The 26,636-nt window shown below is 36.4% G+C and overlaps 1 protein-coding gene across 1 annotated transcript in view; it reads left to right on the top strand.

The window, feature by feature from the left end:
• The first annotated feature begins 345 nt into the window (after nt 1-345).
• The window catches only part of itga1 (integrin, alpha 1), a 56,808-nt gene continuing 30,517 nt past the window's right edge, over nt 346-26,636 (top strand). The window contains exons 1-4 of the mRNA XM_067398179.1: nt 346-575; nt 19,147-19,267; nt 21,494-21,606; nt 25,886-25,977. Coding sequence (XP_067254280.1) covers nt 533-575; nt 19,147-19,267; nt 21,494-21,606; nt 25,886-25,977 — 369 coding nt within the window. The 5' untranslated portion in view covers nt 346-532. The remainder of the gene's footprint in view (nt 576-19,146; nt 19,268-21,493; nt 21,607-25,885; nt 25,978-26,636) is intronic.

The following is a 26,636-nucleotide window of genomic DNA, read 5'->3' on the forward strand; positions in this document are numbered from 1 at the left end:
AAAACATAGGAATCATAGTCTACCAGAAAAATTTACAGTAGCAAATTGCATTTGTGAATAAAAAATTTGCCAAATAGACTATAATAAAAAAGATTAACATATAGACGACTGAATACTAGATTTTGAGTTGTGATAAAGAAAAATACAAAAAGTATTAATTCATTTTCAGACAATGATAGGTACATAACTGATTCCAAAAAGCTTTAACACAAACACATTCGCTAATTTCAACTACGTGAATTTGAATAAGGAAGAATCCTCCCCTTGCCCAGCGAAGCCCTCCCTCACCGTCACCCCTCATGCTTTCAAATACGCGTTGTAAACTCAGTCAAGGATTAAGTTTAGACATAAGGTGTGAGATCTGCAGACTTGCACATGGACATTGACTTTGCAGAGGAAATGCCCTCTAGCTAACTCTGAGAGTAATTGAATCGAGTCTTTGCCTCCAGAGAGTCTGTCTGCTGCTCATTTGAGGGTCCGCGCTTCCAAGGGAAGGAGCCTCGTATCCAGGCTCTGACAGGGAACGGGAGAGATGCTTTCTGGAGGTTATCATTTCACACTAGCGGCGCTTCTGGGTACGTTTTTTTTTATTTGGTCTGGTTTCGGTTACATGTGTGTTATTATGTCAAAAACCTAAGAGCGAAACTGTGCGTATTATTTATAAATGTCACTGCATATTCCGAAGACCATACATATAGCCCACATTATAATGTATGTAATGTATTATTGATGATCTGATGTTAGGCTATCCACTTTGCCCTAATGCGGTCTGTTAAGCAAGCTATTCAGAACACAAGTCACTGTTATTTATTTTGTTGACGTACAGAACATCACTTAAGCGCTTATTTACGCGGGGTTTCTTCGCACACTATGTCCATGCATGTAGCCTTTATAAAATGTTTCCCTGTAACAACGCACTTTTAGCAAATGGATATTATATAGGCTATCTCTTGATTACTGACATTTTGAGACTGCTTGATTATTACCATTACATTGACATTCTGCATTCTCCATTATAGCGAATTTTAAAGGTGCACTTTAAAAGGTATAATTTTTTCCTAAAAAAATGTATACACTAAGAAATGAATATCATTTTTAAACAAAATAACTGAAATAATATACACTTAGATAAAGACGGCAGTTTTTATCTACAAGAAAGTCTAGAAAAACAACTGTTTTATTCTACATAGAGTGGGTCGGCCCATTATCAGCTGCCTTGTTGGGATCACATTACCAAAAGTTATTAGTTATTATAATAACAACAACAACAATATTATTATGTTTAATTTATATGGCAACTTTCATTCAGAGTGCAAATAAACTTCTTACATCCAAGCCAATAGGAGTCAGTATAAAGTCCAAAACCATCTCTATTGGGATGAATTATGCTGCCTACACATGCTCTTGGAATTATTGTAAATCCTAGGTAAAAACTGCACATGAACGCCCTCCCATTTCGACAAGCTTGTAATCACTACTTCAGAATCAATGTTCCCTCCCTGTTTAACCTAATGAAGAGAGCTCAGATGTCTCCTTGGGTTCAGAGTCTTAGGAATGCATGTGATACAGGCTCGTGACCTGCGTTAAGGAATTAAGTTGGATGCAGCTGCAGATAGAAGTTCACATTGACTTGCATTAGGTGCAGGCTCATCACACCGTTGCTTCATTCATGCACTTGATTTTGGTCCAGTATCAATTGGCTAGCACACTTGGTGGTCATTACCTGTATAAATATCATTAAATTTACCAAGATACTGGATGATTAACATATTCATGCTAATGTGGTACTGTGAAGCATTCCTCAATCAGCCATGATACCTTTTGGTGGTTTTATGTTAGTGTAGGTCTTATCATTCATCTGCTTTTAGATCCTGATTTACAGATCAGCACCCTTGTGGACAACAGAGAAAATCCATGTTTGGCTATGAGAGTGTCTCCTTCACAGCCCCAAAGACTCAGATGTGGTTATTGTAGTGGTAACATTTAAGCTGTATGAATTCCTAATGGAGATGAGCGTGCAAGAGTTTTTGCAGAAATGCATCTGTTTTCAGTCAGCTTGTGTCTATGGATGTGTGGGACATCACAGACATACATATTCACGTAAGGGTGTGGAACATGGTATAAAAAGCTCTGTTATATATATAGATTGGGTCATTTGGAGTCTTTGGAGATGTGGAATTATGATTATAATTGTTATAATCAGCTTGCTAACAGTACTGTTTTCTTAATTGGACAAGTACATATTGAAACCAGGTTTCTGTTTGTATTTTTTGATGATGACATTTCTGAATCTGTATTGTTGTGTTAATAAATGGTGCACACTCGCAAATTACTTAAAACTCCCATACTGTAAAACCGATCAGCTGAGAATACCTCTAATTTTTGTAGACACCAATTACCTCCAAAAATTTAAAGGGTTAGTTCACCCAAAAATGAAAATTGTGTAATTTATTACCCTCATGTCGTTCTACACCCCTAAGACCTTTGTTCATCTTCAGAACACAAATTAAGATATTTTTGATTAAATCCGATGGCTCAGCGAGGCCTGCATAGACAGCAATGGTACTTCCTCTCTCAATATCCATAAAGGTACTAAACACATATTTAAATCAGTTCATGTGAGTTCAGTGGTTCTACCTTAATATTATAAAGTGACGAGAATATTTTATGTGCACCAAAAACAAAATAATGACTTTTTAACAATATCTAATGATGGCCAATTTCAAAACACTGCTTCATGAAGCTTCGGAGCTTTACGAATCAAATCAGTGGTTTGGAGCACCAGTCAAGTGATTTCAGCAGTTTGGTGGTTTGACAGGTGATCCGAATCACTGATTCGACTCAAAAGATTCATAACCCTCCGAAGCAGTGTTTTGAAATCGCCTGTCACTAGATATTGTTAAAAAGTTATTTTGATTTTTTGGCGCACAAAAAATATTGTTGCTTTATAATATTAAGGTAAAACCACTGAACTCACATGAACTGATTTAAATATGTTTTTAGTACTTTTATGGATCTTGAGAGAGGAACCATTGCTGTCTATGCAGGCCTGGCTGAGCCATCGGATTTAATCAAAAATATCTTAATTTGTGTTCTGAAGATGAAAGAAGGTCTTATTGGTGTAGAACGAGGGTGAGTAATAAATGACATTTTCATTTTTGGGTGAACTAACCCTTTAAGTAAAGCAACTCAATTTTTTAAAGTAAACAATAAATATAAATAACAATTAAGTCAAACTGAATTTGTAATTACTGAACTTGCATTTAATGTTTAAGTCCATTGTACTTAAAACTATTGTTTACCATACATAATGTTTCTAATTTTTCACTTATTTTGATGCAGTGTTTGTAAAACCCGATAAGTTCACAATACTCAAAAATGAATCTTTATACGTAGGTGTTAGTTAGCAACAGCAACATGCAATATATATAGTTTTGAGGTTTCGCAGTCCATTCTTGACCTAACCACAGATACTACTCTTCACCATGATGGTAACCCTACAAAACTTCAACATTAAAGAAACACACTTAGATACCAAAATAAAAGAACATTAAACAATAACACATATTCCCCTGTATTAATCTTGTGCGAAAATACACAAAATAACACTCAAATTCAACATTTTTTCTACTTACACAGTGTGACGCAAAGCATGCTGGAAACTTGAAATCTGCTGCAACTCAGTTTAATTTTGAATGGATTCTTCAGAAAACGAAAGAGAAAGGATGTCACATTGATGATGTCACTTCATGTCACTCAATAAACTTGAAAATAATAAATGAGGGTTTGCTCAAAAATGTTGAGCTACACAAAATAAAACTAAACTCCTCATTCAGAAAATGTCATTGTTTTAAGTTGCATCAATGATTTAACAGAGTTTAATTGCAGCATACTCAATCTTTATAAGTTAGTAGTACTGTTCGGGTTTACAGTGCATACAATTATTTTTTCCAATAAAATACTTTTTTTTCTAATATTCATTACGATACTGGGCAATACTTTTATTTTACAATTATACTAATGTTTTCATATTTAACTAATATTACTAATATTTTACTATATTGCACACTAATGCATACATTAAAGTTAATTCTGTGAATGTTGAGAGTTTTTTTCCATGGATAAACGGCGTGTCCGGTTTATCTCCAGGCTTTGATAGGAATGCATTCCTTCTGTGTGTGCTTTATGTACAAAACGCCTGCACTGTCTCTGATAAATAATGAATTCATCGAATGCTTAAGAGATTCATAACAGCGGAACAGTTTGTGTACTTTGAATTCAAAGGCATAGTTCAACCCAAAATGAAAATGTCAACATTTACTCACCCTCTTTCCTTTCTTATGTGGAACACAAAAAAAAGTTTTTTTGAGGGTGAGGGTGAGTAAATCATTGCAGAATTTTATTTTTTGGGTCATCTATCCCGGAAAGGCATCTTCAGAGTAGACTCATTAACCTTGTTTTACTTCATCGAGTGATTTGTTTTTATCCTGCGCATCTAATATGGCTTACTGTAGATTAATTTCAACCCTCTCCGTCTAATTTAATAATGTGCACCAAAAATAGAGACATTAGGAGATGAATGGTCAAGTGCAGAGTGAGACAGGCTGAAGTTAGCCATCTGCCACTCCCCTCTCGCTGGCATGAAGATCTCCACAGTTATAAATCTAGAGCAATTACTGGCAAGGGCTTCAAATCTCCCAATAGACCTTGCTTTGAACCGTCTTCTTCCATACTTGGAAACTTCAAAATGGCATTCCATTACATGCAGACAAGCCCCAGTCCTCTCAAAGGAAACACTCTGACTCATAATTATAGCAGAAGATGGTTGTAGACAGTAGACATGGTTCATGTACTGTACTGCTCTTGAGAGAAACAATCTCCAGACCTGGCAAATTTGGAGTTGATGGTACTCAAAAGAGGTGTTCAAGAGCAGGTTGATCATGGAAAATGTCATAGTGGCATCAATTCAGTTTGGCAAACCACTTATTTGGCACAGAATGTGCAGTTCAGTTTAAATTATCATAATAGATATAATTACTGCATTGGTGAGCCTCCAACTTAAACAACTCTTCAACAAGCTACTGTGAAAACATTCACATTGAATATGATACATGACTACCATGTGATCTGGAATGTTTCTCATTAATTGTTGTGATAAGGCTAGTTTTTCTTGCTATTATGCCATGATCACAGGAAGTATTCTGGGTTCCAGGCTATTTTAAACATTCTTGCTTGCTGGAAAACTGTTCCTGCAATCCGCTTTGTGCCAGGCTGTCAAGTTCTGGAAAAGTACTGTTTGGGCGAGTGAACTGGAGGCTGGCACATCTCTTGCTGCTGCTCCGTTCCTATGATCCATCAGATACACCATTGACTTAAGTTTCCATCCCATCTGCACATACTTAGCTTCCTGGTGTTCAGAAACATCTCCAACTTTGATCTGCAAGTGACTTTGTAAGGAAAATCATGTCTTTCGTTTCCAGTCGCTCCAAAAAACGAATGCACTTATAGAATGACATTAGGTTTGTTATCCAGAATTAGGGGCAGTTCACATAAAAATACAAAGTCATGAAACTCTAGATGGCACAGGCTGATAGGTCCTTAACTCAATCTGCTTGCAATCACATCATTCTCTATAGGGCACAGCTGATTGGTTCCTGTTGTATCAGTAGCCAGCCTTCAAATACTTGGTCAGCATTGGCTGTAGCAGTGCAGTGTGCTTGCAGAAACCCTCCACCTTACCCAGCTCCACCTGTATAGTTGCGCTATGGGTAATTCATATATGCTGTTTTGTACAGCAGCAGCATATCTTGCTCACAGCAGTGTGTTGTGTACGTTTTGGCAGTAGCAAGTCCTGTACTTGGTATTGCAGCAGTAGCAGCAATAACAGCAGCAGCATAGCAGATCTATTCATGCAAGACCAAACATATACGATATTGTCATATCCATTTCCATGCTAAACACTCTGAGAGTTGTCATGACAGAAATAAAAATTCTGTCATAATTTACTCACACTTATGTCATTTCAAAATTATATGACTTTCTTTTTTTCTGTGGACAAAAAATATTTGTCTTTCTTTTTTTCACTTAAGAAAGTAAGTCATAATAATTTGAAACGACATGAGACCCTCGGTAAAGTGATGACAATGGTGCACAAACCTGAACTTTTCTAGCTTATCTTTGATTTTTTTTAAGATGGTCTCAGTTTCTTATCTAACAGTTTCTCGCACATTTGAAACAACCGTTAACTTACTTTGACTTCAAAAAAGATGCACAGGAAGTAACACCTCTGAAATTGGAAGCCTGTCATTGTTAGTTTTAGCATTCAGATCTGTTGTGTTCTTTGCACTTCTTTGTAAGAACTATACAGGGAAGCTCTGCAGTAAATCTAATTTTCCTGTCCTGCTTTGTGCTAGTGCAAAATTAGTGTATTTTACAGTTTTTCCTCAATTGCTTAGACATTGAAATCTATATAGTTCCTCAAAACTCTAACAACAAAATCATAAAAGTACAAACCTCAAATGTTTATGAGAAAAAAACAGACAGTTCAAAACTTTATTATCTTTAATATAAGTCAGACTTTGCCTTCAAAAACATAAAGCTATCATAGATGCAGGGAACACATTGCACACTGTCAGATTTAATAAAATAATATGACTATGGCCTCTTATTACAGTAAAAGAGATTTTACAGAGCAGCCTCTAAATATGTTAAACCTTGCAACATAATACTACAGTAATCTACATAAATTATAGTGATTGTGCTGTGAGATTAGATTTTAAGCAATTCCTTAAAACACAGTTGTTGTTTTTTGAGCTTACAGTACTGGGTAAATTAAGCATCATTTAAGGACGTTTGTATAAGTTTGTATGATCATGAACATCACAACTTCCTGAAAGTTACATTTACGTGATGAAAACTGTAAAAAAGCACATTTTAGAAACAAAATACTGTAAATTATATTTCTTCAATATTCAACCATAATATGAGACACAGTTGATATGGCAAATGTGCAATCACGTTTATTCTGAATCAGCATATTGTCTCCTGCCAGGAGACAAGTTACTGTACTGTATCTCTCTTATTTCTGTCATATACCTTCTAGCTTTCCATAGAAAAGGTCAACTACAGTAGCACAGATCACATCAGAGACAAATGTTTTGGTGTTACATACCAGGAAGGAGCCAGGCAGTTAGAGGGTAGGGGGTGAAAAGTGAGAGAGATTTGTGATGTCAGATGAAAAGCAAAAGCCGTTTGAGAAGTGCTTGTTCTTTTTAGCAGCATCCCTCAAAATGAGCACCGTAGTACTGATACTTTACAGGCTAAATCCGTTCTCCCATAAAATGTTCAACATAACCAGCTAGACATTTTGAAGCATCTAAAAAACATGACCCCAGGGACATGACCTGGTGACCTCACTCTCAAAGGCCATAAACCTCACAGCACAAAAATAATGAGAGCGAACAGATTCTTTACAGGTGCTGTTTCACCCATGTGTCACTGTTAATGAGCTTGCTGGGACACTGGGAACAGTTGACAGAACTGTCAAATACCAAATCGTGTTTTTAAGCAAATGTAAACTTTTGGTTTTCTGTTATGTTTTGAACATTATTTTTGCTGTAATGTAAAAAAGAACTGATGTAAATGTAACAAGGGAATCATTATTTAGCTGATATATGATTTTTCAGGGTCTCTTTCTGCAGGTTACATTGTTACACCAGTAGGTGGTGACAAGTCACTATGAGTGAGTCATTGAATCATTCATTCAACCGATTTGTTAAAAACTGCTGAGTCATTCAGGAATGAAACAAGTGGCAGTTATTCATAGAATTCATAAAACAGTGGGTAAAAAGTAAATAACCTATTACTTTGTGAAATTGTGAAGTGCGCATAATGGACACTTAACTATCCTATGAGGCCACGGGAGAGGACTTGCATGAAGGCATTGAAGCAATGCAACTAACTTTGGAAGGTCAGATGACAATGACAACATTCATACTACATTCATACTACATACATTTATACTATATAGAATGTACTTTTTTAATGGTCGAGAAGAAATCACTTTTACTGATTATTTAAAAGAAGTACCTACTGAAAAGATACAGGATTTCGAACTGAGCCTCTGTTTTTAAGAATGAGCCATTGAATCATTAATTCAACCAGTTTGTTCAAAACCACTGATTCATTCTGGATTTATTCGTTTGGAATTGTTTTCGTTGGCAGACAAAGACCACCTTTCCACCGCAGGATCTTTTCCCAGGAACTAGCGAGTTTGGGGTGGTACTCCGTGTGTTTCGACCACAGGGACCAGGGTCTTAATGGAGTTCTGGGTAAAAATTTCCCCCTCAGAAAGTCCCTGCTCACTAGGTAGTACTTTTTCAAAGTTCAGGAACTTTCGGAGGTAGGACTTGGGCGTTGAACATGCTGACTGAGTTCATGCAGCATTAGATTGGTTGACACCAAGCATTTTATTTCAACCACCTTTTTTAAAAGTCTGTTGCGATGCTTGCAGTGCAGTAGAGTTGTTTGCTATACGAATCAACAATGGAGTTTAAAAATTACAATCAATGGAATGATGATGAGGTTCAGGCTTTGTTGCAGAGGACGAAATCCAGTACTGGAAAGTTGCACACAGTCCTATGTCGCGGACTAATCTTCACGGTACTTTAGATCGCGATGGAAACACAGACAGCAATAGGTCTGGGGGGGAAAAAAGTTCCTGGGACAAATTGCTCCGGGTAATTTCAGTGGAAACAAGGCTCAAGTAACTCTCAATATTGTGTCTAAAATGTAACTCAATATAAACTTCTTGTTTATTGAACTGTTGAATAAAAGACTGAATCCACCTACTTATTCCCTAATTACTTATTGTACTTCCCCTTTAAAAAATATGACAACGTGTTCGATTTAAATGTTCTTATTTTTCTTTTTATTTAAAGATATATTACTAAAATAAAATACAGAGGACTGTATTTAGGAGGACAGTGCAAGAGAAAGCTAAACAATGTTCGTCTTCATGAGCCTTTTTTTTTATCTGTCATGTGATTGAACTTCACAGGGTATTTGTGAAGAAAAGGCAAGAAAGCCCCTAATATGATCGCATTATCTTCACTTAGGCGCAACAACAAATAACATTTCTTCCAGACACAGAAAAGTAAATCTTTCAGCCTATTAATAATGTTGATGTGCTGTACAACACAGAGCTCTTGTTTTATCAAGCCTCTGAGGCACATTACATAGAAACATCATCATTTCTCTTGCCATATCAATGGTTTTTGCTACTGTATCTGTAGAATGATATCTGAAATGTGTGCGTATACCATATATTTGCATTTGCTGCCAGTCTATAAAATACTGCAGCTTTTTTCCAATCTCACCATAATATTTAGCTTGAACTTTGCCCTTTACAAAGACTTCATCCCCAAACTCACATGAATCAAGTACCATCCGGGACAACTAGACAAGCTTTGACTTAAACGGCCACTCCAGCTGAGAGACATAAGTCAGTCCATGTACATGATGTAGGAGTGTTAATTCCAGCAGCATGTAAAACAGCAGTCTCAGAGAATGTTGGCATTCAGCACAGCTCCAGGAAGTGAGCTGGATAATGTCTGCTGCAGAGAATCGAACTCCCCTCCAGCGGGACAGGCAGAACAGGCTAACTGTTTCCAGAGCCGCACTATACATGTGACATTCTGTGATTAGCTACAGGGGGTGTTTCATTTTATTCTCATGATGCAGATAGACAGCATAACCTTTTCCGTTTGGATGGAGGGCAGCAGTATTTATTTTAGCTAATTTGCAATAATTGCTAAAACATCTAATTTATAGCTAATTTTTCTTTCTGACTGCGGAGATCACAGGATTTGAATATGTCAGTGTTCTGGATGATTGGCCTCTGCAGATCCTGAATATCATATATATATATATATATATATCCTATTATTTATATAATAATATTTTTTTGTCATATGGGATGTCATAACATCAATAGTTTACCCTCAATTCTCTGGCCATTATTTTTCGGTTTAGATGTCGGAAGTGACCCGCTTTGCCCCGTGCTGTGTATTTTTAGTCTCAAAACATTTCTGTGTGATGTTTGAGCAAGCCTGGATTCCTGGCGCATCTGTGCACCGTGTGGCTGGACACTTAAATATCTGCGTGGGAACCGGCGTTTTTGGGGAGTGTCTGGGTGTGTTTTTGTGTGAGTGTTTGTACAAGGTGGGCGTTTGACAGAACATGATCAGGGGTCTCTCTTCCTGCTAGTGCGGAGAAAACTGGAATAAAAGCTTCTGTAACCAGCAGGGAGCATTATGTCATTCTGTGGGCGTACTTTTCCAAGGCCAATAAAATGCTGGTCCTCCAGAGGACACATCTGAAGGCAGCGTATTCGGGAACAGGATATTGTGGATGTGTGGTAATTTCACTATAGAGTTTTGCCACTTTCACATGTGGCATTTCATGTTCAATTACTAATCACCCACAATACAACTTATTAAGGTGCTACATGTGTTCAAATAAAATAAACTTTAATGTCATTATTGCAAATTGCATTCAGCACTACATTTGTGGGAATGGTTGCATTTTAATAAAACTTTTGTGAATTGGGTGTAGGGCCTCAAGTAATGTTAATTTAATAACAAATTCATCTGTTGATTTGTTTATTAGTTAATTGGGTAAAAAAAAGCATTTTATAGCATTTATAGCTACAACCTAACAACCACCCTGAGTAACCTAGCAACCCCATAGCAACACCCTAGCAACTAGCCTGAGTACCCCAGCAACCACATAGCAACACCATAGCAACCACCCCAAATATGCTAACAGCTGCATATCAAACAATTTGTCTGAGAGACTTAAAAGCTTCAAACTTTGAGTTTTTAAAACAGATTCAAACTCAAAACCTTCAAGCTTTTTAAACTCTCTCTCACTCTAAACCAGTGGTTCTCAAACTTTTTTCCCAGTGGTCCGCACAATGGTCCAAGTGCAGGTCTCACGGTCCGTATATAATTTGCATATGACGTCACCAATGCAAACCAATCAGATTTGATGTTATGGTATTAGCAGATACTACTATTATTATACTAAGATGTTGCACACAATAAATAACAAATAAAAACTAACTTACTGACATTAGCTTTACAATAATAATCAGTAATGCTCAATGAACACACAAACTGTATCACTTTAAGTTGCTATTTAATTCGGTATGACTTTATGACTTTCTTCAACAGCATCGCAATAGTCACCAAACAATCACATAAACGCCTTAATAAGCAAATGTTACTCAGCTCTTTTTACAAACAACATTGAGCGCACTGTAGGCTAATTACAATCTCTGACGATATCAAGCATTCTGTCACGTCGCAATCCCTCGCGCAGCATCGAATCCGCGAGCGCGCGCAGAGTTGGGCTCATCCAGCCGCGGGTGCGCTGATGCGGTTATTTTACTGATTTAAAATACATCAAACACCATCGAATTCACAGTTCAGTCTTCTGAAATTGTAGGTTTTGCTTGTCAAGTACTTTGCTACAGAGCAAATAGGAAGGCTGCCCATCTCGCTCATTAGGCCTAACAGCAAACTGATTCTTCCATTCTTCTTACCTTTGCTGCTGATGCTGCGACTCTTCTTGTGTCGTGTCATTTTATCTTCCACATTTAGCTTTTCTCCTTTAATAACAAATTTGACCATTTTGAGGCTTAAATTTACAAAATTAGCCTAACTACTGTTTGAATTCTTCCAAAGCGCGCACTTGTGTTTGTTTCGTTAACTGAGTGATTGAGTCATTAGCCTACGTTGCCTGAGGTCTGAAAATAATAAATGCTCACCAAAATTATTTTATATGACAAATAAAGCATTATAGCTCATTTATATTTATTTAATTCACTTTAATTAAAATTTTAAAACAAAAATAAATTGTATGCTATTTTTGTTTATTATTATTATTGTGGTCAGCATATCGCGGGCAGCATTTACATTTGTGACGGGCCGCAGGCTGAGAACCACTGCTCCACACCCATTCAAACGCTCGCTGCGTCGCGCGACTCATATCCAATTACATCAAAAGTATATGCTCACTGGATGTCATGGCAACCGAATCACGGAGGAAAACTTTAAATATCTCGCCTTCGCTTTAATTTCGGACCATCTCCAAAAAGACAAACACTAAACAAATGATTTTGACATGCGTTTTTCAAAGTAAGAAATCCAGATTTTTAATCCCTTACACACAGTTACTGCTGTTGAAATACGAAATGGAGGCGGGTCCGGATTGAATTCCCTCCGGGTCCGGATCCGGACCGGAGTCCGGACTTTGAGAAGTGCTGCTCTAAACTATTTCACACTTCAAGTTTTTACACTCACTTCACACATTCAGACTAGGCATTTTCAGGCCAGCATCAAAGTTTGTTCAGAAACTTTACTCCTGTAGTTACTATTATTATCATATTATTGATTAACTATAATATAATATATCTAATATATTATTGTTGTAAATTATCTGTTGTAAATTGTCCTGTAAAATAAAAAAAATATTCAATAATTATAGGTCTAATCATTATTTTATTTTATGTTACAATACTAATATTCATGTCGTAAATTCTTCACAGGTGTTCACAAACACACATTTTGGAAACCCTGATTTAAACAAAATACTATACAATTGTAATATTAGCACATTTGTATTGGAAAGATATATTGGGTACATACAACAATACAATTGGCTTATAATGTATTATTATATCTTCTTATTCTATCTTGTTATTTTAGTGCACCTATTAACCCAAAGAAGTGTATCCGACATTGTGTGCATGTCAGTACTCAAATTCATTCAGATATATCAGCCCCTTTGGCCAGGAAAGAAAGCGACAAGGAGAGTGTGTGCATGAGGACGCATTTACTTGATTATCTTGAGATCTGCTTTGTCATGAAAGAGCATGTGTGAGCCAGACAAGGCCTCGACCCAGGCTTCGTTTCTCATAATCACGCATCTCTACCGCTGCCAAATGGGCTGATTTAAAAGTCTTAGCACAGATAAATCCAACACATTGCCAGCATTGGATGACTATATCTACAGCTTCATACAATTAATCACATTTTGGCACTAATATATGACACATGATCAAACCTTAACACGCTTTGACCTTGACTGCAATATAAGCTTGGAGCTTTACCACTTTAAAGAGCTTGTAGAGATCCAAAACGTGTTCCCAGTTTTCTTTTCACATCTCCACGGATACCAAGGTTTGTACCATAAACATTTGGGCGTGATGATAATATTTGATGATGTCACTATGATGTCATTGTGAGGTGTCATCCAGCTATGTTAGTTATAATAGTTTGGCAAAGATGTCAGAAATGAAAGCATTAAAGGTCATGCATGCTTTCTGAAAACTTTGGAACAAATAGAAAGATCAAAACATGCCTACAATTCTTTAGTATATTGTCTGCATATTGTTTTTGTCCATTTTTGGATGGGAAATAGAAAATCTGCTGTGTGTAGGCTAATGTTTTTTTTTTTACACTTTAGTCCTGCATGTATTTGGAAACGATGTCCTGTTACACAGAAATGAACATGTAAACCGCATGTTTTACATTTGAGACATTTAGCAGACTTGCAGGAAGTGCTTTTGATAGTGCAAGACTAGAAAAGGAAGTGTGTTTCTATTGAGTTGTTCTCACAAGCGGCATGCAAAAAATATATACAATACATTTACAAACAAATTACTTTTCTTAGAAAGTTATTTTTTATGGCATCAAGTGGCAATTTGTTTTTTGGGCAAATTGGTGGTTTTGTACAATATAAAGGTTTTAGTGGACCTTTTTACCTTTTTTCTAAAAAAATTTACATTTTTGCACGAATCAAAATGCAAAATAGTTACATTTTCTCATGAGATTGCAAATAGTTAATCAGTCTGAAAAACCACCCTGTATCTCTTACAGAAAATTTGGTTGAGTGGAAACTTCTTTTATATAAGCAAAATATATATATACCCAAATTAATTGGAATTGATATTGTGATATTGTGGAATTGATATTTATTCTGAGATATTTAATTCAGTTCAATTCAGTGGTTAGGAGGGATTCTGCCATTCTTTTCAATCAGTCCATATTATGCACTTTTACAAAGTCTTGATTTTGTGTTTTTGGCTCTACTATTACTACCAGTTTATATGTTATATGTTGAATAAAGACCAGAGTCAAAGTTTAAAAAAATAATAAATTGAAGAAAAATTTAATGAAGAATAGTCTACAGTTTAATCAGCAGAAGTCAGCTTCAAGTCTCACAAGGAGTTTGTAGGCCGCTCTGCGTACATTCACATTTCCACAAGAATTATACTCTAACAGAGTCGACTAACTACGTCATTAGGTTGGATGATTCTGATTGGCTAAGAAAAATAGACAAGATTAGACATTTTCCACACGCGGACAGATAGAAGCATATCTCCCTTCGTCACGGTGATGACGAGGGGGACCCTAGATTTAGGTACCGGATGTCCTTTTTGGTAGGGATGTCCAGATCCGATCACGTGATCGGAAATCGGCCCGATCATGTGGTTTCAGACTCGATCGGAATCGGACATTACCTCCCGATCAGGACCCGGATATATATGTATTAGGGTTCTCTGCAACGGTTCTCTGTAAAAAATCAAACCATACAGACCGCACTTGCACTGCGGTCCATCTCGAATGACGACGCATCTATTGTGGTTTGTTTAAAATAGCAACATGGAAAACAGACAGAGTTCAGATAATGTATGTTTCAGTCGATGGATGCACAAAACGTTACAACAACGATAATCAGAAAGCGTGGACAAAACAGTCACTCTTTGTAAACTGTTAACTGCGAGTGCCGTCTGCTCTCATGTCCAGTCATTTAGGCCGTCATCACCCGGGTGTTGATAGAGCGCAGGTGAGACCTGAACAGCAGCACACGTTGCTGTCTGTGTTTAAACTAACTCGTTTAAGCCTTGCTGATTTAAACCTTCAAGAACAAGATGCGAAAGAGAACTCGCACGCGCTGTGAGAAGATTTGTGTGCGCTCATCCGAAGCGCGCACACGCTTATTCCAGTCAGCGCGCAAATACTGAGTTCTCTTTCAAGTCTTGCGCTTCGGCGGCCACATTCATACAAAAGTTATGTCAACATGCCCGTCCTAGCGAGTATCCTAACAAACATAGTTGGTTATGTCTTAAGTGAACGTATATTAGTCGAGAAAGACAGCGCATATGGAACAGTATATGTACTGGATCGTGCATGTCTTAAAGGGAAAACAACTATTCCTGCTGCCTGTATTTAATGTTAAATCAAACAACAAATAAAAAAGAAATCACTCACTGCTCTTGACTGAATAGTTTTTGTAACTTCAATAATGATTAATCTTTATTTATTTTATACAGTAAAGATAATATGCAGTGATATTTTATATTTGATTACTATTTGAAAACTGTTAGATACCTGAAAAACCTGAAAAGCACTGTTCCTGGATCTGTTTTTTAGCTCTTCTTTATTCTTTTTTATGTAGGCTATTAAGTATCGGATCGGGACTCTGTATCGGCAGATACTCAAAATCAAATGACTCGGACTCGAGGGCAAAAAAACGTGATCGGGACATCCCTACTTTTTGGGTCATGATGTGGCGTCTGCTGGTCTCGAGCAGAATGCCAGTTGTCCAGTACAAAGGGACCTGCACAAAACACTTAGCGCACATACACAGATACACATGATTCACAGCTTCTTCAAGGCTGAAGTTGATCTGAGCTCTGCTCTGAGTAGGACACTTTCCCCAAAACATACTGATAACATGTTCTTTTCTCTCAGTGAGAGGTACAGAGGAAAATAAATGCTTTAACATACACTGAAGAAGTCATTCAAATAATTTAACAGACATATAAATGCTGATTAATAGCTTAAAAGATATATATTGAACGGCAGTGGATTCCAGAATCCACCCCTTCAATGTTCAAAAACACCCAGTCTGTCAGTAACACTCTGTTTAGTTTCTATCTCCATGAAGTCCCTCCTTCTGAAAAGCTCACTGTGCTCTGATTGGTCAGCTGGACCAGTGTGTTGTGATTGGTCAACCACTGTGAGCTTGTTTGAGAAATGTCACGCACCTTACCATACCGGAAGTTTCAACACACTACTAATTCAACCATGCCATGTCCCTTTTTTGCCTATACCTTGGGTGGGAATAATTTAAATGAGGGATACTACGACATGTTCATTCCCGGAAGAAAACTCAAGACTACAAACAAGACAGTTCAGAGAGCTTATTAATAGAGAATAACTCCCTTTGAATTGAATTTGTGCTTTGTAACTTGGCAGATCTTTTCCATGGTCAAACAGCAACATTACTTACTAAAGAAAGCTGAACATGTAAAAAAGCATATAACAGGCCCTCTTTGAGAGTTAGAAACCCCCCTCTACACCTGAATCTTGACTGTAAATAATTCTCTTGTAGAGCTACGATCCACAGTCTAAGCATCTCTTTCCTATTTGTGATCAATGCAAAGGGCCTCTTTGGCTGGTGGCCATCTTGAATCACCTAATTGACTCTATACTGTTGAAATCAGTTAAGTCTATTAAGAGAATGGATGATTTTTTTCCATTCCTCATTATCGTGAATCCAGCAAAAAGGATTGAAATCTAATGCAAGGGTGTTTTCCTGAGGTTTCAGAGTTATGTGTGTGTCATTGTGATTGCATAAGCGCTGTGTGTGTATGATTAGTAGCGTGTTTGCAAAGCACTAGCTCACTGTATGCTGCGAGCACGTCCTGCATTAAACCTTAGCAGGAAGTCTTGCCTTTTCCTCTCGCTACACATTACAAACACCCACTTAATTAAGAGAGGAGGCCGTTTAGAGGATGGTGTGTGTTTTTGTCTGTGAGGAGATAGACATGGTCGAGGAGGAAACCAGCTGTCCAGTTGCCTTTGGCTCTCTATGTCTTTGTTTACAGAGTCAGTAGATTTCAGAGGAAATTCATTTTGTTTATCTAACTTGCATATCCGATCCAAAACAAAACAGCTGCCCCTCAGGAAGAGAAAGGCCCATGTGTTGGCACATCTCTTCTTCTTCTTTCACTTCTGCTTCTTCTTCTTCTTCAGTGTCGTCTTTGTCTGTCTTCTTCTTCAGCCTCTTTGTCTTATTTTTATTGCTTTTCCAAAACATTAAAACATGTTTTTTTTATTTTTTATTATTGTGCGTGTGAATTAAATGGCAGAGGACATTTGTTTTTTATCCAAGTTGCAAATGTTCTACTTCATTTTCTTCATTGTGGTTTTTTATCATCTTGTCCAATGAGGATTCATCATCATCTTCCAACTTCTTTTTTTTCTTCATTCAACTTCTTCCTCTGATTATTCTTTGTCTTCATATTCATTGATTTTCTTTAGCATCTCCTTTGATAATTTTACAGCTTATCCTTTAAAATCATCATCTTCTTCTTCTCCTTCTTCTTTATTCAACTTCTTCCTCTTATTATTCTTTGTTGTCATCATCTTTTTCATTTTTCATTGTCTTCATCTACTTCAGTTTCTCTCTTCTTCTTTCTGTTCTTGTTTTTCCAAATGACTATTGTGCAAATGAAATTTGTTCTGTTGCACATGTTCTTAAACATCTTCTTCAGATTCGTCATCTTCATCTTCATCAGTGTCTTTTGAATGTTCTTCTTCATTATCCATTTTGTCATTATCTTCATTTTCTCCAGATTCTTCTTGGCCTTCTTGAGCTTCAACAACTTTTTTTTAAGACTTCAATTTCAGATTATTTTTTATCAGCTTTTATCAGCTCTGTCTTCTTCATATTCAGATTGTTTTTAGTCTTCAGTTTCATCATGTTCATGCTTCAGTCTTCTTCACCTTCATATTCTTTAGCATCTTCATGTTTATGTTCAGCTTTTACAAAACACATTGGTTAAATCTAGATTACAGAGGAATTTCGTTCTGCTTATCTAACTTGCAAATCTCACTAAAAACAAAGCAGCAGTTCTTCAGGCCAAGAAAGGCCTACAGGTCAGCATGTCTCAACTGAACATGTTTCTTCTTCTACAGCTTCTTCTACAGCTCTATTCATCTTATTTTATTCTTTGCTTTTCCAAAACACTTTGGTTGTGTGTCTTGCTCATCATAGTGGTGTGTGTATAAACGGTCTGGTTTTTCAGATGGTCGCCCGTCATGCACATCCTCCTCAGAAATAAGACTCAGTGGAAACCGGGTTTGGAGGCATAGCTGGAAATATGAATTACTGTTGAGTGGACATTTACATGAGGCCTGCCCAAGGACATACACTGCCTTTCTGTTTCCTCTCGGAGCCATGACATTAGCAGTGAGCCCAAAGTGCCAAAGCCCTACATATTATTCTACATTCATTAGCTCAGAACATGACTGTTATCAACAACAGACATTAGGGAGTACAACTGGCTTTCTGTCTCTCTGTCTCTTCATGTTCTCACCCAGATTCAGGAACCTACTCAACACCACAGGGATTTGTTAATCTTCACAATTCCCTTCCAAATCCTGGAATTGAATAAATCATGATTGGAATGCCGTTGCACACAACATGTGAAAAGGCTCTCTGTGGCCTCTGCACAATGAAGCATTTAAACACTATATTTAGTTCTCCTTTTATATACAGTACTAAAAGACAGATTTTGGTGGTCTTCGTGAAGCGGACATTGTCCAAGAGGTCAGGGCGGCTGCTCCACATTGCTCTGTGAAATTCCTCTGCCTACTATGCGTGTATTGCTCCCTGTAGAATTTGCATGTTTCATTCCCACACAATTGGGCATGCACAACTGGGACTAGTTTCTCTCTCTCAAAACAAAACAGGGAAATGGAAAGTTTTTGTGTTTATTTACTGACATAAATTATTATTCATTATAAATATTTAACAATTAATAAACAGCTAAATAATTGCATTAACTTATTCTGTTACATTCATCTTGTTTTGGCAATGGAACAAATTATGAATTGGAGTCAGACTTCCAAACAGAGATTGTGTTAGTTATCAAATATTAATCATTATTATGACTTTTATCTTCTCTTTGGAAACACTTCTTTAAATGGACAAATTGACCTTTGGACTTTGGTGAGATACATTACTGTATGTTATATGTTGTCTGTTTATTGTATCGTTTCTTGATAGTTCTGCTGCCATGGTTGTCATGTTTCAATGTGGATGAGAAGGACAAGATGTCATTCAGTGGACCAGTGGAGGACATGTTCGGATACACCGTCCAACAGTTCGAGAACAGTGAAGGAAAGTGGTAAGCTACATATTATTTCTATAAATGCTTACACCATGTCTACACAGGACGCGACAGTTGGCACAGCTAGAAGCTGTCTACGCTGGACCATTGCAAATCCATTTGTCCTTCCTATGAGAAGTATCGCGAGTGCTTGGAGTACGTCATAAATAAAATGAGGCATCAGTTTACTGTCAGGGATTCGTTGTGTCGCATCGTGCCGCATCCAGTGTAGACAGCATCACTGATTATAATGGGTTCTACTGTCTTTTGTTGCGCGCTCGCGTCCGGTGTAGACATCTCCCCTTAGAATGTTCCAAATCGAATGAATTATGATTGAATTATGAATTATGATGGGTCTTTGCCTCTGTTTACCATTGTGCACACTCAACAAAAAAACAAAAACACATGCTTGAGTGTCATGACACGGGCAAATGGTTTTGATGCTAAATTTCATTTGCATCATATTAAAAATATACTCAGAACAATTCCATAATAATGCTAGAATTGCATGGTAAACCTATGAGCACCACAGATGTAGTCTGCTTTTGTAATGGCTCTTGTTTTTTCTAATAAAGACATCAAGCCTAAGTACTCAGGTCTGCTAACTGCATTAAGCATATAAATAAATGGAAAGGATTCCCTACTGTAGGAAACAGTTTCCCTCAGTGAAACCTTAGTGAATTCAGACATCTGTAGCCTCTTAAAAACTGGTCCAGCAGCACGTTTCAGGACTGCTTGTAAAGGTTAACCTTCTATCTCTAGAGAAACACCTCAGCTGGTGTGAAAACCCCAGGACCGCTTTATGTAAACCTCTCACAGGTGGCCTTGACTGACATGTAAACCTTGCCAATGATCTGTTCAGGGTCGCTAGGTGGATAGATTTTACAGAATACAATATATATATATATATATATTTTTTGATGTTCAAAATAACAGCAAAGTTAAAATGACAAAATTTGTTTAATGGAATGCTTGAAAAAATCCATCCATCCATCCATCCATCCATTGTTATTTTGCAGAGCATTCTTGCTGCTCTTTTCCATACATTGAACTTGAATGGGGAAGTTGAACTCCAAAAAAAAAAAAAACCCACTGAATTATCCTAGAAGTGGTCTACAACATCAGTGACATCAAGTAAAATCACTGGTTCTTGAATGTCTTGTGGCCACATGGATTCATGCACCATATTTTAATTCCACAAAAGATATTTTAAAGTTACAGTGGAGAATTTTTTCTGTGAATGTGACTTAAATTATGTGTTGTTTCTCACACAAAGCTGTTGTATGACTTCAGAAGACATGTGGATAAACTCTATGGTGCTTTTTGGTGCCATTTTTTACTTTTTTTTTTTTTTTTTTACTTGACAGCCTCTGTCCCCATTCACTTTCATTTTATGGAAATAGAGCAGCTAGAACATTTTGCAAAATTTCTCCTTTTGTGTTCTATGTATGCAAGTGTACCACCACAGAACTTTTTTTTTTTTGATCTCGCAATTGTGAGCTTATATCTCACAATTTGGACTTTATAACTTGAAATAACAGGTTTATCTGTGTTGCAAATACCTTTTTCATTTTTTCCATTCCAGATTTGGAATAACATTAATTTTTATCAATTTTTTTAATTTTTTATGAAAAAAATCCCCTAAAATATATTGTTTGTAGACTAGAAGGTGACTGGTGCCTAACTAGGGAAGATTGTGTTGTATCCACTGCTGTGTCAAGGCCCATTTGTGCACAGGAATGTTAATGACTTGAGTTGTTTACATGCTTACACAAGGATGTCTACTTTTAGCACTGTTGTCAAAAAACACCATTAGAAATCTGAGGAACACGGTGAATGTTCTTTATTAAGCTAAGTGCACTCAGATGTACCACAGAACATAACGAAACTTAAACAACCTTACGTTATCTCATTGTAAAGCACATAAATCACAGAGGGGTTCAAGGGTAAAACATCACATATCCGTCAATATCATAGTCAAGCTTTCTAACTGTTATTATGACGAAAAAAGAAACTCTTTGCTCCCCATCCTACTGACATTTCACATATGTTCCATTTTACTGTAATATTTAAAAATAAGCCTTTGCATATTTATGTTATGCTTTTCTTTCCCACTGGAAAACTGGTGAATCAATCAGCTGCACTTTGGCTCAGCGGGCTTCCACTTTCTCACAAATCCCAATGGTTTTTTTGTGGTCAAGGATTAATGACCCCACTCTCTACTTCCTGCTTTTTTTCTGAAAGGGTTCTGATTGGTTCTCCTCTTACTGGACAGCCGGCTCACCGGACCGGAGATGTCTACAGGTGCCCTGTGGGACAAAAAAAAAACACTGGATGTGAAAAATTAAATTTGTCAGGTGAGAGGTGTCCTTCCTGTTAGTGTTTGTGTGCTCGGTTAGTGCCGCCGTGTTTTCCACTGACTATTTTTTTTCACTGCTTTGTACCCTCTGTCTGTATTCACTGTGTTTACTGTGGTTATCCAAGAAAACCTGTTACAGGAAGGGATGACAGACATTACCTCAGTTGCCCTGAAATAGTCATAGTTTCTAAATTGGTACTTAGACTGTTTAAAACATTGCTGCATTACTCAAGGGTACTAGTGGATTTCAGATGAGAAGTATGCCATGCACCAACATGGCACTTTGGTACATGAATGTGTGGGGTGTGCAAAATCCTCTAAATTAGAAAAAGAGGTTGTGAAATCATCTTCAATTTCTAAAATAACACCCCCAGAGAAGGAAAATGGTACACACTTCCTCAATGCATTTTCTAAAGTCAACATGAAACACATGCATATTCTTGGTCTTATTGCATCATTCATCATTACATCTTTTTGATCAACCCTCTAAATTTGATCATGTCATTGATTCATTTTAGTCAGTTTTACTTTTTATCAACAGTATGAACGTCAACTTTTTAGCATCCAATCAACTCCTTTTTTTTCCCTCTTTGAATATTCTGTTTCACTTGGAAATACACTACTGTGTGAACATTTTTCTGTGAAAATTTCATATTGTAGCAAGAGATGCCTTAAATTGATCAAAAATCACAGTAAATATACAATTTATGACTTATTTTTCAAAAATAAATGCTGTGATTTTTTTATTAAAGGGTTAGTTCACCCAAAAATGAAAATTCTGTCATTTATTACTCACCCTCAGGCTGTTCCACATCTGTAAAACCTTCGTTAATCTTCAGAACACAAATTAAGATATTTTTGTTGAAATCTGATGGCTCCATGAGGCCTTCATAGGGAGCAATGACACTTTCTCTCTCAAGATCCATAAAGGTACTAAAAACATATTGAAATCGGTTCATGTGAGTTCAGTGGTTCAATATTAATATTATAAAGCGACGAGAATATTTTTGGTGCGCCAAAAAAAAAACGACTTATTTAGTGATGGCAGATTTCAAAACACTGCTTCAGGAAAATTCGGAGCATAAAAGAATCAGTGTATCAAATCATGATTCAGATCGCGTGTCAAACTGAAATCACATGACTTTGGTGCTCCGAACAGCAGATTCGATACACTGATTCATTTATGCTCCAATGCTTGAGAGAGGAAGTGTCATTGATCCCTATGAAGGCCTCACTGAGCCATCGGATTTCAATTAAAATATCTTAATTTGTGTTCCGAAGATTAATGAAGGTCTTACGGTTGTAGAACAGCATGATGGTGGGTGAGTAATAAATGACAGAATTTTCATTTTTGGGTGAACTAACCCTTTAAGCAATGATCCTGAAAAGAAATTACTTGTTATGTGCCCCTCTTTTCAGTCTATGGTTGAGAAAAGGAGTGTAACAAAAATAGTGTGGAGAGAATGAGAGAACTGCTGTCTCCAGGGCTGTTGTTTTTCTATGTTGTGTATATTACCTTGCCTGTAGTGTTCAGGTAAAGACTTGTGAAGTGTCTCAGCTAACTCGTGTATATCTAATACTTTACAACAATTTGAGCTGTTAAGTGTGCTTCAGCTAACTTTGGCGTACCTGAGCTGTGTAGTGTTTCAGCTAACGTCTGTATTCCTGAGACTTTAGTTCAATCTGAGCAGTACAGAGTTTTCCACTTTAAATATTTTCTTTTTTGTTTTTGTTGGGAAGTGGGTGCCTTTGTTTTTTTTAAGAACCATATTTTTTCTTGTGTGTTTATGCAGAAAGGGAGTTAGGGAATTGTTTTTGTATTTTATTATGTTTTCTTTTGGTAGGCAAGTTATCCCTTAAAAACTTTATTAAGAATGCTCTTTTGTTTGTTGTTTTGGCCTCTCCCCTCCTAAAACTTTTTAATCAACATAGTTTGTTTAATAAATTTTTTGTTATTTTGAAACTAGCTTTGTTGAGCATTTTGTATCTGCCCTGGGACCTGGAGACGGCAGTTCTCTCATTCTCTCCACACTATTTTTGTTACACTCCTCTTCTCACCCCTAGACTTAAAAGAGGGGCACGTAACAAGTGGGGGCTCGTCCGGGATGTATTGCGGTTTCCACAAAAATATTAAGCAGCACTAAACATTGATAATAATCAGAAATGTTTCTTGAGCAGCAAATCAGCATGTATGATAATTTAATTTAGGAAGCCATTACATGTAGCTGAGTGATAATGACTTGACACTTAACACCACCTGACTGTAGCCTTTAACAGATGCACAGAGAAAACTCCATACCTGAAACATCTGTGTACAGTTTCCCCTTTTCAGGAGGTTTTATTCTGAGAATAGAAGAAGAGGAAAAGAAGAGTTCATACTGATACTGGCCAGAGAGACATTTGACCTTCACTCATCGGTCATTTACATTTACATTTATTACATTTATTTAGCAGATGCTTTTATCTAAAGCTTCTTACAAATGAGCAATGATACAATTCAAATGATTCAATGCAAGTGAAAAGAACTAGTACAGAGGACCTGAACAAAATTCTACGGAAGAGGATTAGGGCCAAGCAGTAATAAAAAAATAAAACCATCTCGAGATTAAAGTTGTTAAATTACGAGAAAAAGGTTGAGATAAAATGTTGAGAATAAACTCATTAAATTACGAGAAAAAAATTGTTAAATTTCAAGAAAAAAGTCGAGATAAAATGTTGAGAATAAAGTCGTTAAATTACAAGAAAAAAATTTGTTAAATTACGAGAACAAATTCGTTAAATTATGAGAAAAATGACGTTAAATTTCGAGAAAAAAAGTCCTGATAAAATGTTGAGAATAAACTCATTAAATTATGAATTTGTTCTCATAATTTAATGACTTTTTTCTCATAATTTAATGACTTTATTCTCAACATTTTATCTCGACTTTTTTCTCGAAATTTAACAACTTTAATCTCGAGATGGTTTGATTTTTTTATTATTGCCTGGCCCTAATCCTCTTCCGTAAAATTGCATTATTGAGTTGGTAAATAATAAAAATTAGTAGAGACTCAGTGTGCTCAACCCATTTTACTTCAGTAATGTGACATTTCATAAAATACAATATTCAGTGATGACAAAATGTCAGAATGGAATTAATTTTAGCTGAAAGATTTGAAAACAATGCACAAATGTATTCAAAGAAAAATGTGGCTATCACACTGTCAGTTTTTTGGATTGACAACCGTATTTACTTACAGGTGTAAGTAGTCTCAATATCCTGTTCAAACAATCTCTTACAGTAGCGTCTCAAATGCTGTCTGTATGAATGTGAAACAAGAGTCGAGCATGTATTCTCTTTTTAGTAAGCATAACGTCAGTTACCAAAGTAATATCAAAGATTGCAACATCAATCGAACTGCAAGTTCCGTTGCAGCTCTTTTCACACACAGTGCATGTTTTCAGAGAACGCTGTTGTGAGTCCTAAAAATGTACGGGCGTGAGTTTGTTTATAGAATACGGCTTTCACTCCCGTAAATAACTGAACTGTGTGTGAACGTAACTGTATTAAGGACTCAAACAGAACTGACAGCCATATTCTGTTGCTGTGTGAACGTGGCCAAAAGACCAAGACTATACATTAAATATGATCTATTTTGATTAAATGCTTATTTTAAGAGAGTATTTTGGTCAATGATAAAATGTTTGTATTGTTTGTAAGACTCATTAGTCTGTAGTGCTAGTTCTGTTTGTGTGCTTGAATGTTAACCTCTGCCTGAATGTCTGAGTCTCAGAGGAGGCCTAGACAGGAAGTGATCCAAAAAACATTTTAATGTCCAAACACATAATTACATAATCCTTCACCAGATAACTCAATGTTGCATGTCGACTTTCTTCAGGGATCTACCTTAATATGAGACACTTCCAAGAGGAACTTTGATGTCAGAACAGATAGCACATGAATCTATGTCCTTAGTCATTTTACTAATTTATCTTAAATATGGAAAATGTTGATTTTATGGCTTGACAGTAAGGTTAATTTTCTTTTTAAGACTCTGTGGCTTACTGTACATTGTTTTCACATGATGTGTTTGTTAAGCATGAAAGGACAAAAACACTGCAAAAATGTGCTTTTTCCCCATATAATGGACCCCAGCAATATCTTTTGTTTTTTAAAAGGCAAATAAAAGGACAAAAGCATCCGATCTGCCTATGGGAAAATGCATTGGAATTTTTGTGTAGATATTCTTTTCATAGGACTTACACTGAGAGTGCACATTTGTCTATTTTTCTTACAGAAAACACAACAATTCCAAACATAAATGAAGTCAAGGAAAACATGACTATGGGGACGACGCTGGTGGTTAACCCAGACGGCAGTGGGTTTCTGGTAGGGAACATCTGCAGATGTGTGTTACTTTAGCCACTGCTAATTAATAGTGTCTGATCACAGACTTTTTAAATCATTACATTAAAAAAGCTTTATGGAAACACTCTTTTTTTCCAGTTAATGTTTATAATTATAGAACAGCCATGACATGTTGGCAATATGTCTGCATTTGGTTTTATGACTGAACAAATTGTCAGCAATCTGTGATTGCAGTTCACAAAAACACTGCTTTTCCAGTAGTCAAACAATCCTCAAGAAATGTATAATTTTGACTCAAATGTAATGGGATCAAACAGGAATCCTCTACAAATCAAATGTAATCCAATTGGCTAAACTGACATGCTGGAAAAAAACAATAGAAAAGTAGGAATTTCAATTTATCCAGTAGGATCTTTTTTTTTATTCTATTAGGATTGGGTCCAAATTATGATAAACATTCCGGGAGCATTCCTTTAGGATGTTTGGACAAAATATATACTAGAACTCTATGAATCTCTTTATGAAGTATTTGAGAAATAGACTTGGACTTCATGAACTTTATGTTTATAAAGAAGAGTCATTTGAAATTGTTAAAAACTTTATTTGAATACATTATATTTATATATTAAAAAACTTTGCTGTACAGCTAAGTGATGAAAATATATATATAAAAAAAAAAA

Source organism: Chanodichthys erythropterus, chromosome 10 (genome assembly GCF_024489055.1).
Source record: "Chanodichthys erythropterus isolate Z2021 chromosome 10, ASM2448905v1, whole genome shotgun sequence".
In the NCBI taxonomy this organism is placed as follows: Eukaryota; Metazoa; Chordata; class Actinopteri; order Cypriniformes; family Xenocyprididae; genus Chanodichthys; species Chanodichthys erythropterus.